A 13,941-nucleotide genomic window follows, 5' to 3' on the forward strand; every position below is an offset into this window, starting at 1 on the left:
GTAGCCAATCGCGTATCTATTTTAAGATGCTTTTTCGTTTCTGTATCTAAATGGAATGCAATAGCTAAATATTTTATCTAAGTGAGGGCTCATTTATATGAAGTTTTAGCTTAAACATTTTCTATCGAGCTGGCAGCGCTACTGTCGAGCTCATAAGGTTGCCATCTTGCTCAACTAAAGTCTACAACGTGCTTACAAGCAGCTGGCAACTACAACCAGTTACGATTGGAGCTAGTTTTTTTGAACTAGCTCAAAATTTAAAATTTGCTTTTAAGGCAACCAAAAAAGTAAAATCAAAAACATTTTGTTAATTAATAATAGAATAATTATTTAAGTTCAATTTTTCGCCGGCTTTAAGCTGACAGATAACTTGTGCTTAAAAGCATAAAATGTATAATTACCAAAAATCGAAGCTGATTTACCTTGAGGCATCATATAACCGGAAGGCCCCGCACATATCTGTGCTTGGCATATTCTAAACGAGACTTAATGCATAATTAAGCAAACGCTATGCATTAAGGCAGCATATTAAAGAGTTTCAGCTCAGTTTAGTTTCTGAAGCTCACAGTTGCATAGGCGGCGCACATCTTCCTCGTTGTTGCACAATTGAGGAACTAAGCAAATCGAGTCGCAGCGGGATCATCAATCAAGGGATAAATTTTATGACTGCCAGCAATTTGGCTGTTCAGCAGGCACAACAACAAAAGGGAGTCGACGGTAATTCGCAAATTAGCCAAGCTGAATGCGGACTTTCTTATGGCCATGGCAGATGTTAGCGGGAAAGTCGGCTAAAGAGTTTTTCACGTCGCGTTCGTTTGCATCGCTGATTGATGACGCTGCAATAAAATAAAACGCCAGCGATGCGGTAATATGTTTAATGGACATAAACATAATGTGCGTAACGGCCTAAAGAGCCGAAACACGCATTGCGTGAAAAATACAAAATAAAAAAAAAATTATAAAAGTAATGCTAAAAATGCAGCAGCTGTGCCAAGAAAGTGTGAAGAAAATTTCTAGTGGCAATTGAAAGTGAGCAGATGCCAACTTAAGCCTCCTTAATTTCCACTAGCCAAATGATAAAGCTATAGCCATAAAAGCGCACAAAACCCGAAACTAAAAGAAAATGATCATTAATGGAGCAATAGCCGGAGTTTGCAGTTCAATTAGCGGGGAGTAAGCCACTAACTGTGCAGTTTAAGTCACGGCCGAGGGCAGACTTTGCAAAAAGAAAACGAGTTAAGTTGAGCTAGTCGAAAGTGACCGACAGAGAGATACCCTAAGCCCAGCGAAGAGCCTTCTAGCTTCCTTCTTGGCAGACATGCGATCGGAATCACGCAGCTTGCAAGTTTTCTTCTTCTTGTCCCCCTTCTTGTCTGATATTTCCAAAATTATCAATGTTTTAGTATGGCATACAAAAGTGTGTATATACTAAAAAGCAAGGCCTTATCATTAAAAATTCATATTTATTCAATTTTGAAGGGAGGGGAGACTCGGTATCCAAAGTGTTTGAAATTTAAAATACGTTAATATTTTATGAGAATCTTAATATCAAGTTTGGTGTATCAAAATTTACAGGCTATTCCTAGAAGATTATGTGTCAAGGATAATGTTAATCGATATTATGAATATGGCACGGAAATCAAAAGAATGATAAATTATGAAGACATATTCCATATATTATATATTTTTTTTTAATATGTGAAATCTTTTTTTTTTAGGATATATTCCTTTTTTTTATGAAAAGTCTTTCACGGACAGACGGACATACCCAGACCTACTATTATTCGTTATTTTCTACAAGAATATATACTATATACGCCTCGAATTTTCCGCCTTCTGCCTGTCACATGCTTTTACAAAAAAACCTATAGACCCTTTTTAGCCATTTTCAGATGAAAGACAATAGAAGAAAAAACGAAAGTTAGTCGCCTACCTTTCGTCTGCCTGCCAAAAGTGGCAGCTTGTTAAATTGATTTACGCTGCGGGCCCTCGCCCGACTGCTGACCCCCAGACAGGCTGCAGCTGATTGCAGTGTCAGGCAAATCGGTAGTTAACGACTCTTTAACTATTTAATTTAGCTATGCATATTTGTCAGGCTTCCGCGCATTTTGTTTCCTGACCCACAAAAGAAAACAAAAAAAAAAACAAAAGACTTAAGACACGAACTTTGTAATGAGGCGTGAAGAAGCGCGCAAAAGCTTCCGCATTACGTGCGAGCTATTTAGCAAATTGAAATTGTGTGTGTTTTTTAATGCCAACTAACGGTTCGGTGAACTGCAAAAGAAAAGCAATTAGACAATTGGCAATTTTAATGCAAACACGTCGCAGCAGCAACAGAATCAGCTGCGCAGTCGTCAGCAGCAGCAGAGATAGCGGCAGAGACAGCGGCGCCTCAGCAAACAGTCGGCGGCGAGTGTTGAAAGCGTTAAGACGTGCAAGCGGCAGCTGAGCACAGTTATTCACAGTGTTTGCTCTACTCTCTTGCTCTTGATCTGCTCTCTTTCTATCTCCCTCTCTCGCTCACTCTCTCGCCAGCGAGAAGTGGGAAAAAAGCTGCGGCAAATAAAGGCGCGTGTAAAATCTGTGAAAATTTGCCTTCAAACAAAATCAATAACTAGATGAAGCAAAAGCAGCGACAGCTGAAGTTAACATAAAAAGTGAAAATTACTGAAGAAGTTTGATTGCGGTTCTCAGGAAATAAAGGGTCTGAGCATAAAGCCGCAGCTCCAAAGCGATTGAGGTGATTTCTTGCGACGCGCAGCCTCATTTTATAAATTAATCATAAAAATAAAACAACAAAAACAACAACAACAAAAATCGAACAGCCAAAATCGAAATTGGAATCTTTAAATGCGGCTTCTTTTTTATTTGTGTGTTTTTAGCCAAATATGTGAAATGGAAACAACTTTCTAAAAGAAACAAAAACAACAACAACAAACGAAGCGACGCACCAAAATTTGAATTCTTTTTATTCTTTACGGCCGAGGAAATTGTGTCAGCTTGTTAAGCTGTGCGTGCTGTGCGTCGTGTTGTTGTTGTTGTTGTGTTTATACCCTGCGCCCATCGCAAATATATAAAAAGGGTATACTGTTTTTGTTTGAATTCTTAAGTCGAAGACGAAGACCCCGAAACTTAAATACTCCAAACTTGATTTATAGGTTAATGTGTTTATATACATACGTATTAAAAATATTTTCCTTTGCCTTCCCCTTTTCCCATAAAAGTCATAAAAAACTAAAGTTTGAAGCTAGATCCTTGTGCTCTGCTATAGACACCCTAGCAAATGCTATAATCAATCCCTGAAAATTACATAGATATCGGACTATATAATTCTTAGTTAATCACAAACATTTTATCCATAGAATAGGGCTAAGGCAAATACAAGCATGGCAGGGTATTTTCCAGTCGTGTTTAACCAGAGCACCCCGCATTTCTTGTTGTTTTTAATGGCATCGTTAACAGCGCCGCTTTGCCCTAGTGTCAAGTTCGTTGCCTAAGTCTTTCGTTTAGGGCCGGCAAATTGAATATGTGAGCACGCGCCATCGATTATTTTTCGCCTTTTGGCAGGTTGGACAGTGTACACTGTCCAATATATGAGCTGTCTAGTTCAAGTTGTGTTTACTAGGTTAGTCGGTTAGTTGTTGTTGTAGTTGTTCTTCTTCTTGTTGTTGCTGTTGCTGCAGCAGCCACAAGCTGGTGTCTGCTTATAGGATTCTTGACTCGCGACTTTCTTGTTGCGGTTGTTGTTTCTCTTATTGCAGCGCTTTAATTTGTTGCTTGATGTGTTTTTATTTTGCTTGTTTTTCATTTTGTTTTTTTCGACTGGCCCAGTTTTAACGTCAGTCGCAACGCACGCGAATTATAAGCTAATTACGAGCTGCCAAAGAATTTCGCGAGTGAAATTGCATTCAGCTGCATCTGCAGCATCTGCGCAATTTGTATATCTATTCACTTTTACTGAATGTGGGCGCCTGGGAACCGAATGGCCTGTGGGAAACATTGCGGCTTATTGGCTTAATTTGATTTATGGCATCACTTTCCACAGTGCCCAGCGTATGTTCATATGCAAAAGGCCGCGCAAAAACCAGAAGCGCCGAGGTCGGTCTCTCTCTCCTTCTCTATTGCCTATTGGATGTGTTGCCAATGCCATTGCGCAGGTGTGCAAAATAATTTAAAGACACAGGCACAACGGCAACATCCTCACGACCTGCGCGCCGCTTAAAGCCAAAACAAACGATGCGCAAAAATCTCGGCTCGCTGGCAGCTGGGGGCGGCCGCGTTGCCAACTGAGCTAGCGAAGATGCAACCTGAAGATCTGGCAGCGGCTTTTTATTTACTGGCCTTGTGGCTTGTTTTGGCAGGCTCCTTTGCCAGTTGCTGTTAATGTCTCTCGTTGCCTTTTCTAAACTGTCAACCAGTCGATAGATAAAGCCAAGCCAAAGCGTCGGCAAGTTTTCACTTTTCAACTGCGCAAAGGTCAGCACAAAGGCAACTGCAACTGCTGCAGCTGCTGCAGAGGCTGCCTCTGGCCATGCCTTAAGGAGCTGCTGTCTGTCTGTCTGTCTGTCCGCCTCCCTCGGGCCTGGGTGTAGTTAGCATTTAAATTTGTCAGCTGCCATCGCATTCGCATTCACAGACGAGCGCTTTCGAATGCAATTGTTTGCATTCCGTGGGCGCGCGCGCCTTTGCATTGTGATCGACGAAAAAAAAAAAATCAACATACATATCAATGCGGGTTCAAGACGAGGGCACGTGCATGTCTAGCTTATTAATCAGGAAATCGGTTTCAAATATTGAAGCACAGTAGCTTCAGTTCTTCAACCCCAAAATGCAAAGTTGATTCATATCGACTGTGCTAGAAAAGGCGCACATTTAATAAACTTATATGAATCACATCTATATATATATAAATCTATCTGGCATTTCTCAGCCTTGCCCGATCTGCGTTTCACATAGGTATTTGATAATGATTTGAAACCATCCACTTGAGCAACAGAAGTTTGAAACAAAGTTATTCCAATTATTATTATTCCAAATAAACTTTAATTTTTCGACTTTTGGGTAGGATTAAGTTAGCTTATTAAAAAATTGAGACATCTTATAGGAATTGTATAAAGTTCCCTGGAAATGAGCTTAAAGCCGTGTGGGTGGTGCCTATGAAAAGAAGTGGGGATCGAAGGTAGTTAGAATACATTGAAATTCTCCCATTAAATGCAATAGCAAAACCTTTCAGGCTTAAACTGTCAGTTATACAGTTAAATATTTTGTGTAAGTCTATAAACTCTTAAGCTCTTGAAGAAAGTATTATAATTAGGGCGTGAAATAAGTAACGCCTAGAAGAAGCCATCTTCGACCTCATAAAATAAATATATTCTTGATGACGACCAACAGCCGATAGCCGATGAACCTTCATGAATCCTTGCTTAATTCTGTCCTCGTCTTGTTAACAGTATATAAGTCGGATCAGAGCACTATATCATATAGCAGCCTTAAAAATCATCGGTTGAAAACTGCGTACTAGTACGAATAGCTTTCATCTTTATCAATATATATGTTGCCCCTTACAAGTAAACCAAATATTTGAAATATAGGACTTCTATATTATCTAGCTCTGTAGGAAGAATAAGTACATTTCCTATTTTCATTTACGACATTTACAATACTTCTCATATGTCGGAAGGCCATACTTTTTTTAAGAGTATATAATCTTCGGCGTGCCGCAGCCTTTTTTATTATTTATGTTATGACAGCAGCAGAATATTGTTGCATAGTGTAAAATTATTGTTATCAGCCGCAAGGTCTTTGCCTAGTTAGCTGCACAGATCACAGCTTGCAGAGGTTGCCTGATTTATGACTGAATATGTGAAGTGGCAGGAGAAGCACAAGAGCAACTGCAACAACAACAACAACAACAACCGCAACACTGACAACGGCACTTATGAGTTGTTTGGTGCTTCACGCCTTGTTGAGCAGGCGAAGATGACGTTGGCCACAATGCGGCGCTGGCTATGACTGTGACTGCGACTATAGCTAAGGCTATGGCTATGGCTATGGCTATGGCTATGGCTATGAATATGGCCTGTGACTATGGGTACGACTATTCCTCTAGCCTATAGCTGTGGCTATGGCTATGCTAGCGGCGATTACCTAAAGCCGCAGCGGTAGCTGCCGTAATAGCCACTGCGACGACTTGATTATGATTGCGGCTCAGCCCCGGGCGCTGACGCCGTGTGTGTGGTGCGATGGTGCGGTGGTGCATTGTGGTGTTTACGGTTTTATTACAATTGTTAATGCTCATGTTAATGGCTTTTACTTTCGGTGGAAAGGCGAACGACAACAACAACAACAACAACAAATTCAAATCTGAGGCAATGAAAGCAAAAGTTCGTTGCCTAAGTCTTTCGTTTAGAATGCGCGCTGTCGAAAGCGTGCGACGCATAACAATAAATTATTTTTAGTTTTGGGAAGTTTTTGGATGCTTTATTTGTGGATTTTAATTGCGTCTTAATAACTGCAATCTGTACCCCCATTTTTTCTCCAACAACTTTCGTTTGTTTCGCAGCGAAAATGAAAGCGGGCCGCGCTTTTGGGTGCCTCTTCTGGGCGTTGCTTTATTGTGTGCTGTATTTGGATTTGGTCAGCGCCAGCGAGGATGAGCTGCTGGACTTTGATTTTGCCGATGCCACTGAGACGGACGCCAGAGCCAACTTAGAAGACTGGCAGCTGGTCGATGAGCAGCGGGTGGAGCAGGCGGAAAAGAAACTGGAGGACAATATGCTTGACTTTAGCGTGGACTTGGACGAGCCGGAGCCGGAAAAGCAGCTGCCCCAGTTCGATTGGCGCGAAAGAGTGCTGCGCACAGCCCTCTCCAAGGCGTTGACGGATCGTGTGCTGCGCCAGAAATTTGCCGAAGTGATGCCCATTCTGCGCGTGCTGTCGTCGCAGCAGCGCCTGGCGCTCTCCGCCCTGATCTCGGCGCAAATGAACGCCAAGCGCGGCCAGGAGCTCAAGCTGGAGCAGGTCAGCAAGTACATTTAATTAAATCACATTTGTCTCACCTTTCTGCCCGTCTCGCAGGTGCGCATGATGTTTGGCGACGACAGGAAGCTGCTGCTGCCCGTTGTCTACGATCTGGCCAACCTAGTGAAGAGCTCGGCCCGCAAGTACATCCGGCTGGGCAACGAGCTGGCCGCTGCGGCGCTGCGCCAAACGCCGCTGCAGAAGCGCAAGGATCAGCTCACCCTCGAAGAGTCCGAGCAGGACGACAGCGTGGGCACTATTGATGTCGGTGCGAAGTCTGCGGAGGCGGCCAGCTCGCTGGAGGACTTCTTCGATGAGATGCAAGCGGAGGTGCTCGATCCGCAGATGATCAATGAGGCGCTACAGTCAGCCACGCCCACGGTTGCCCAGCCCCAGCCGAACGCGAATCGGACAAGGCGCGTGCGTCGCACGGCCGAGGAATTTGTACACAAGCTGACGCGCTCCGTGCCCGTCTCGGTCAGCGAGCAGCAGCTGCTTGGCGGCGCCGCGGGACGCACCATCAAACTGAACACAACGATCTTCCAGCAACCGCCTAGCGCTGCAGCGGCCAGCACGGCCGCCACACCAGCGATCAGCACCACGCAGTCTTACGAGCAAATAGAGGATCTCGCCCTGGCCGGACTGAATGGCACCGACGCCGACGAGCGTCTCTTTCAGCTGAACAATGACAGCGGCAACAGCAGCAGCAGCAGCAGCGCTGAGGAGCCGCTGCCCAGTCCCGAGGAGCTCATTGCGGGTCCGCGCTATCGGCGACCCAGCCCCAAGTTGCCGGCGATCAAGAGGAAGCGCGTCCAGAGCTCGGTTTACAGCCGTGGCCGGCCGAAGGGCTCGGCCAGCTCGCACAGTCCGGTGCTGGCGCCGCCGCACAAGAAATGCGAACGCTTCACCAATAACATGTGCATACGCACCGACGACTATCCGCTGTAAGATCCACGTAGTTAGCTGGCTTTTGGTACCCTTTCCCGGGTTGTAGCCCGCCCCTAGTCTAGTGTATTAAGATTTTTAGCCTAAATAAACGTTATTTATTTTGTTCACCTTCTCAATCCGATTGCACACATACTTAAGTGGTTTCGGTGGTTCTACTAATTCCCCCTGCTACCAGCTAAGAAAACAAATCCCTCTCTTGACTCTCCACTTTCACCTCAACGCAGCGAACAGATCATGGGCAGCATTCGCCGGCACAAGAATGCGATGAGCGCTCTGCTGGCCGAGTTCTACGACAAGCCCAACAACAATCTCGAGTTTGGCGACGAGTTCGATGACTATCTGCTCAACAAAAAGCGGTGAGTGAAAGACCATTAGTAAACGGCATTAGAAATAACCTCTCGCTAAATATATTTTTTAGGCGCGAGGACGAGGGCAGCGCTGGGGGCATGTGCCAGAGCGTTGTGCGCTATGCCCGCCCACAAAAAGCCAAAGCCGCCTCCGGCGAGTGGAAGTTTATTGTCAACACGGGTCAGCACACACAAACGCTGCGGCTGGAGAAGTGCAGGTGAGCTAGCTATCGAATTGAATTAGTTTCAAGTAAACTATGTTGAAAAAAAAACGGTTTACTGAATTTGAGCCAGCGACCTCTCGGAAAGCCAGATCAAGTCGGCTAATTAGCAGCTGAATTCGCCCGATTTTAGCCAAAAAAAGATTCAGTAAATATTTCAGCTTCATTTATCGCTTAGTCCAATCAATTAGTCAGTCAGGATAATATCTTTGAAAATATATATAAATAACTTGACTCACGAAATTTCGGCAACTCACAATAATCTCTTTCCAAAGTTCATCAACCCAAAATGAACAAATCGAGTAACATAAAGAGTCTACTATTTTTGGCGCAATAAGCTAATGATAGAGCTATCAATCATCATCAACATAATCTCCATTGAAATTATAGTAATTTTCGTTTTAAAAATAGCTAAAATTTTCACTGAAGTAAAGGCTAATATATTGTAAAAATATATTTTGTGTTATGCAGCCCGAAGAAAAAATAGGGCAAATCTGAGAGAGACTGGGAGAGACTCGGAGATGGGTGTTAAATAAACATAATCATTTGTGCCTTATAAATTGTTTAATTAGATATCGTTACATAAAAGCTTTGTCAATTATTAGCACTACCAAGCTATTAGTCATAATGTCAGCTTATTTTCATGACTTGACTGTAGCATTTTGTATGCATAAACTGTTCTAATTGCGCCGCTTTCTCTGCTCGCTAGTAATCCTGGCGAAAGCTGTTCGTATCTGGCGCAAACGTATCGCTCGCACTGTGCGCAGGTCTACAACTACCATCGTCTGCTGAGCTGGGACAAGGTGCGTGGCCTGCATGTGGACATATTCAAGGTGCCCACCTGCTGCTCGTGCCAGGTGGACGGCTATCGGCAGCAGTTTCCGCCGCTCTCATCCATCCAGGCCAAGGAGTACTCGCCGGCCGGCTACAAGCTGTCCAGCAATGTCAATGGCAATGGGAACAGCAACGGCTATAGCACCATTAACGAGGAGGATCTGGACTACAACGACGAAAGCGACGAGGACGATTTGGGGCTTAGCTATGCGCCGTACAACAGTCGCGACAACAACGAACTGAGCTACCTGAGCAGCAAGAAGGTGCGTTCCAAGCTGCCGGCACCAGCCAGCGTGGGCCCCTATCTCAGTCCGCCCGATGATGAGGATCCCTTTGGCACTGGCTACAAGAGCCACAAGAGCAGCAGCTCCAGCTCCAGCTCCAGCGCAAGCTCTAGCTCTAAAAAGTATTACAGCCAGCTGAGCCGCCGGCGGCCGCAGCATAATGAGCCGCGCGTCGACATCGATCTGGATCTGTCGCCCAGCGAGACACAGGCCGGACAAGAGGTAAACGTATTTGGACCAACGCTGGCTGGGGAACAGCCGCGCGTGCCCATCAAGCGCAAGCGTATTTATAGCTCCACCACCCACACAGCCGCAACCGTTGCCAGTGAAGCCGCAGGAGGATCAGCTCGACTACGCATACCCATTCACATATCCAAATCACAGAGCACAGCCGCATCCACAGCCGCAGCCGCAGCCGCAGCCGCAGCCACAGCCGGCAGTCTACCAGCCCGCACAGGAGCCGCAGCCGCAGTCGGTGTCGGTGCTGCCGCCCATGCCCACCAAGCGTCTGCTGCATCCGGCGCAACTGCATCATTTAACCCTGCCCTCGGCCAGAGTAAGCGCCACAACGCCGCGAGCAAGTCGCGACCACGTTTCTATGCGCCCGCTGCGACGACGCCCGCAGTCGCTGCCACCTCGAGCCCAGGCAGCCCAGCGGCGCCACTACCGACCACCTTCGTCCAGCAGAAGCAGCAGCAGCAGCAGCCGACGACACTTCCACAGCCGCCACATGTGAGCTTCACCTTTGGGGATTCGGGCATCAGCAACGGCAACGGCACGAGGCGCATCAACTACAGCTACCATCCCATCATAGATTTCTTCGAGAAGAACAGACGCGCGGAGGCGACAACAGCCGAGGTTAAGCCGCAGCCGCAGTCGGAGCCGGAGGAGGTGGAGGTGGAGGTGGAGCAGGAGCAGCGCCTGGGCATGGGCGTCTATCAGCATGCGATGTCCGCCTCGCACGAGCGTCGCATGGGCTTTGGCTTTGCGGCGGCTGGTGCAGCTGGTGCTGGACGCTTTGGCTTTGCCAATGACAATGCATGGCAGCCGCTGGTTGTGGCCCATTAAATTTAACTCGCATGCCCCCCCGCCCCCTTTCCATTCGAATACCCTAGCTTACAGTCGCATGCGGCAGTTTGTTGTATTAATTCGTTGTCGCCTTAGCTTGTAGTTGTGCCTGGCGGGAGTAAGTCCTATAATTGTCTAGTTATTGCAACTGAACGACGTAATCTGCCTAATCTTACCTAACTTTATGTTTAACAGCATCTAATTAATTTATGCATTAATAATTTATTTATTTATTTGTAGTGCGTAGCAAAAAAAAAAAAACAACTGAGGGCTTGAGTTGAGTTGTAGAAGTAAAAATAATTTATTAAAGTATAATAAACACAAATTTAAATCATTAGTAAATACATTAACATTTTTAGTTGCATATTTTTAGCAACATTTAAAGAATATTTTTCAGCTTGAAAGAAATATTTATTGAAATGATCAAATGAAAATCATGTGAAATTTATTTACATATTTTTATAGCTGTATTTTCCAGCTAAATTAAATACAATTTTTGCAGATTAAGAAAAGTAGTTAGTCAAATAATACAAATTAAAATCATTCCCATATTCCTTTACATTTTTTTAACGTTGCATTTTGCAGAAAAATTGAATGTATTTTTTGGGTTTTTGAGTTAAGCTAATTTATTAATATAATGCAATTTAAAATCAGGCTTTATCTGATTATATTTTTAAATTTATTGCCACAGTTTTGCAGTTAAAACTCTAAGCTGGCTACACTTAACACGAATTCCCAAAAATATACTTTTTTTTTGTTAAATTTCCTACAACTTTTCAACAAATTCAAGTTGTTAGCTGCGCAACTTTGTGCACATTTATTTAATATTTAAATTGTTTCATTTCCAACGTTTCGCCCGGCAGCTCGTGCATAGTTGTCAGCTTTTGACACGCAGCGCTGGGGCGCGCTTTTTAAATGCCGTTCGAAATGAGATTTATTGTATCATAAATGCAAATATTTTAATTCAATTTGCGTTTGATTAGATTAAGTTAAACTTGAAATAGAAAAGTAATTATGTATGCTTTCTCCCAATTAAGTTCAAGTTTAGGGTCAAGTCAAGTGCCAGCTGCTGCTTACTAATGAGATATTAGTTTGGACTTCAAAGAAACAACAAAAGCACTTCAAAAAATTAATTTCAAACTAGTTTTAAAATGTGAAATGTGCCAAACTGAAGAGCTGTTCATTTTGCATATGCAAAGTGGGTTTCTAAAACAAAACGGGGCTGGACTTAGATAGAGGAGGGAATGAAGAAGGGGGCCAGACTTGGGGCAACGTCTTTGACCGGTTATAACATTGAATGCAGCAGCAATTGTTGCGACTTGCAACGTCACAGTTGCAGTTGCAGTCGCCAGTTTCGCTTTCATTGAACGTTGATGAAGAAATGGAAGACGACGACGAAAGACTCCGCATCATGGCAAATAGTAGGAGAAATGAGCTGGCAAAGAAAAGCGACAAAGCGCAATCAAACTGGAAAATTGGCAAAAACGCTGAGCAAATTTTATAAAGGCGCAACGAGGCGAACGCCTGGGCGCAGTTGTGGAGCAGCCGCAGTCGATGTCGTTGTCCGGATCACGCGAAAGTGAAAAGTCGGCCTTGAAAGTGAGAGTGAGAGTAAAATGCAGTCACAAAGGAGATGCACCTGGGGCCTACTTAGCCTACTCAGCCTGCTGCAGCTTAGTCTGGCCTTAAGGGTTGAGCCAGCGCCCAGCAATGCCACCACCATGCCCGTCTATCGCGTGTCCCGCCCGCAGTCCAAGCAGCCTGCGCAGCGCGTGCCTCCACATCTGCAGGACATACGGCCCGGCTATGTGGACGAGGATGCGGGCGATGTGATACGCATTATCGAGCCGCCGCCGCACTTCCAACAGCTCAAGCGCTTGCAGCAAAGGCAACCGCACCCACAGCCACAGTTAGTGGGAAAAAGGCCAGTGGCCGTCGTCTGGGAGCAGCCGCGCAAGGTGAGCACAAATCGTGCCAGCGGGGATCTGCTGACGCAGGAGACGCAGCTGGCGGCACAGTTCGCCAACAATAATCAGCTGCAGCTGCCAATGGAAATACTCGCCTCGGTGCGCAAAACGGAGCGTCTGCTGCAGCGTCAGCGCCAGCCGCAGCTGCCGGCGCTGCGCCAGCGTCACATCCAGCGCCAGACGCATACGCTCATCGCCCAGAAGTACCTGGAGCAGCAGCTCCAGCAGCGCGGCCAGCAGCAGCGCCTGCGCGCCGCGCTGCTGCCGGGGCACAAGCGCAGCAAGCGGGTGAAGCGACAAGCGGAGGGCGGCGACGAGGGGGGCAGCTACGATGTGGCGCATGGCCTGCAGCTGGTGGCACACATTGGGGAGCTGCTCAAGAATGCCACGCGCTATGTGCCCGACGAGGAGCCCGAGAAAACGACGACAAATGCAACCAACCGCGACAATCGACGGCGACGCCAGCGGCTGTTCAGGCTGGGCGCAAAAAAGACGCCCGCAAGGGGGCGCAACTTCCGGCATGAGGCAACCACAACAACAACAACAACAAAGGCAACAACAACAACAACAACAACAGCCACTTTGGAGACGACTTCGGGCTTGACAACTTCCGCAACTCCATTGGCCAGCCGCTTGGTCAACTCACGCAAATCACAAAATAACCGCAATCAGCCGCAGCCGCAGCAGCTGCTCGCCTCGCCCTCCTCTGTGCTCTATGCGGATGTCATGGCAACCATACGCAATTTGTGGCAGGAGCACGATCTGACCGCTGGCCCGCAATTTGTGGCCGCGCAGCAGGTGCGCAACAACAGCGACTATCGCGCCTTGGATGTCTATTTGAAGGAGCTCGACGAGATCGCCCGTAGGCTGCCCTCGGTGGCGCCCATTACGGCGCTCAATCAGGAGGAATTCGCGCTGGCCACGCCCACGCCCAACTGGTATCTGATCAACAAGGAGGGCATGATCTATGAGACGCGACTGACAAGCGAAACGAAGCCAAGCTCCACGCTCTTCCATCTGTTTCCAGATATGCCCAAGGCAAAGGATCCCATCACGACGCAGGACCTGGAATAGACCACTTGAATTTAATTGTTATTTATTTTCCTCTAGCATTAAGTTAAGTTAAGTTCGACTGTCGCAAAAAGAGATTACCAACTTTATAAAACTTTTAGTTAGGAAATATTTGTGAAATTTTTACCTATGTCTTTATAGGATATTTGAGGGTACCATTTTCACATGAATTTTGACCAAA

The 13,941-nt window shown here is 45.9% G+C and overlaps 2 protein-coding genes across 3 annotated transcripts; both read left to right on the plus strand.

Annotated features, from left to right (window-relative positions):
• Nucleotides 1-2,381: 2,381 nt before the first annotated feature.
• Nucleotides 2,382-10,986, plus strand: NT1 (Neurotrophin 1). 2 transcript variants are annotated; one of them, XM_070208572.1, is made up of 7 exons: nt 2,386-2,740; nt 6,563-7,020; nt 7,078-7,964; nt 8,193-8,324; nt 8,387-8,533; nt 9,246-9,876; nt 9,965-10,536. In XM_070208572.1, exons 2-7 carry the CDS (start codon nt 6,568-6,570, stop codon nt 10,388-10,390), a joined length of 2,676 nt encoding a protein of 891 aa, XP_070064673.1. In that variant the 5' UTR covers nt 2,386-2,740; nt 6,563-6,567; the 3' UTR covers nt 10,391-10,536. The 2 variants fall into 2 exon arrangements, with proteins under 2 accessions (XP_032291451.1, XP_070064673.1); XM_032435560.2 differs by having other exon boundaries at nt 2,382-2,740; nt 9,246-10,986.
• Nucleotides 10,987-12,058: 1,072 nt separating this feature from the next.
• Nucleotides 12,059-13,860, plus strand: LOC6636590 (uncharacterized). Its single transcript, XM_002059991.3, has one exon. The coding sequence runs from the start codon at nt 12,339-12,341 to the stop codon at nt 13,761-13,763; it is 1,425 nt and encodes a 474-aa protein (XP_002060027.1). The 5' UTR covers nt 12,059-12,338; the 3' UTR covers nt 13,764-13,860.
• The last annotated feature ends 81 nt before the right edge of the window (nt 13,861-13,941 follow it).

This window comes from Drosophila virilis, chromosome 3 (assembly GCF_030788295.1).
Source record: "Drosophila virilis strain 15010-1051.87 chromosome 3, Dvir_AGI_RSII-ME, whole genome shotgun sequence".
NCBI lineage: Eukaryota > Metazoa > Arthropoda > Insecta > Diptera > Drosophilidae > Drosophila > Drosophila virilis.

Coding starts and splice junctions, on each gene's coding strand:
- NT1 (XM_032435560.2), top strand. CDS start 6,568: ATGAAAGCGGGCCGCGCTTTTGGGTGCCTCTTCTGGGCGTTGCTTTAT. Junction 7,965..8,192: donor CGCACCGACGACTATCCGCT/GTAAGATCCACG, acceptor ACCTCAACGCAG/CGAACAGATCATGGGCAGCA. Junction 8,325..8,386: donor TATCTGCTCAACAAAAAGCG/GTGAGTGAAAGA, acceptor TATATTTTTTAG/GCGCGAGGACGAGGGCAGCG.
- LOC6636590 (XM_002059991.3), top strand. CDS start 12,339: ATGCAGTCACAAAGGAGATGCACCTGGGGCCTACTTAGCCTACTCAGC.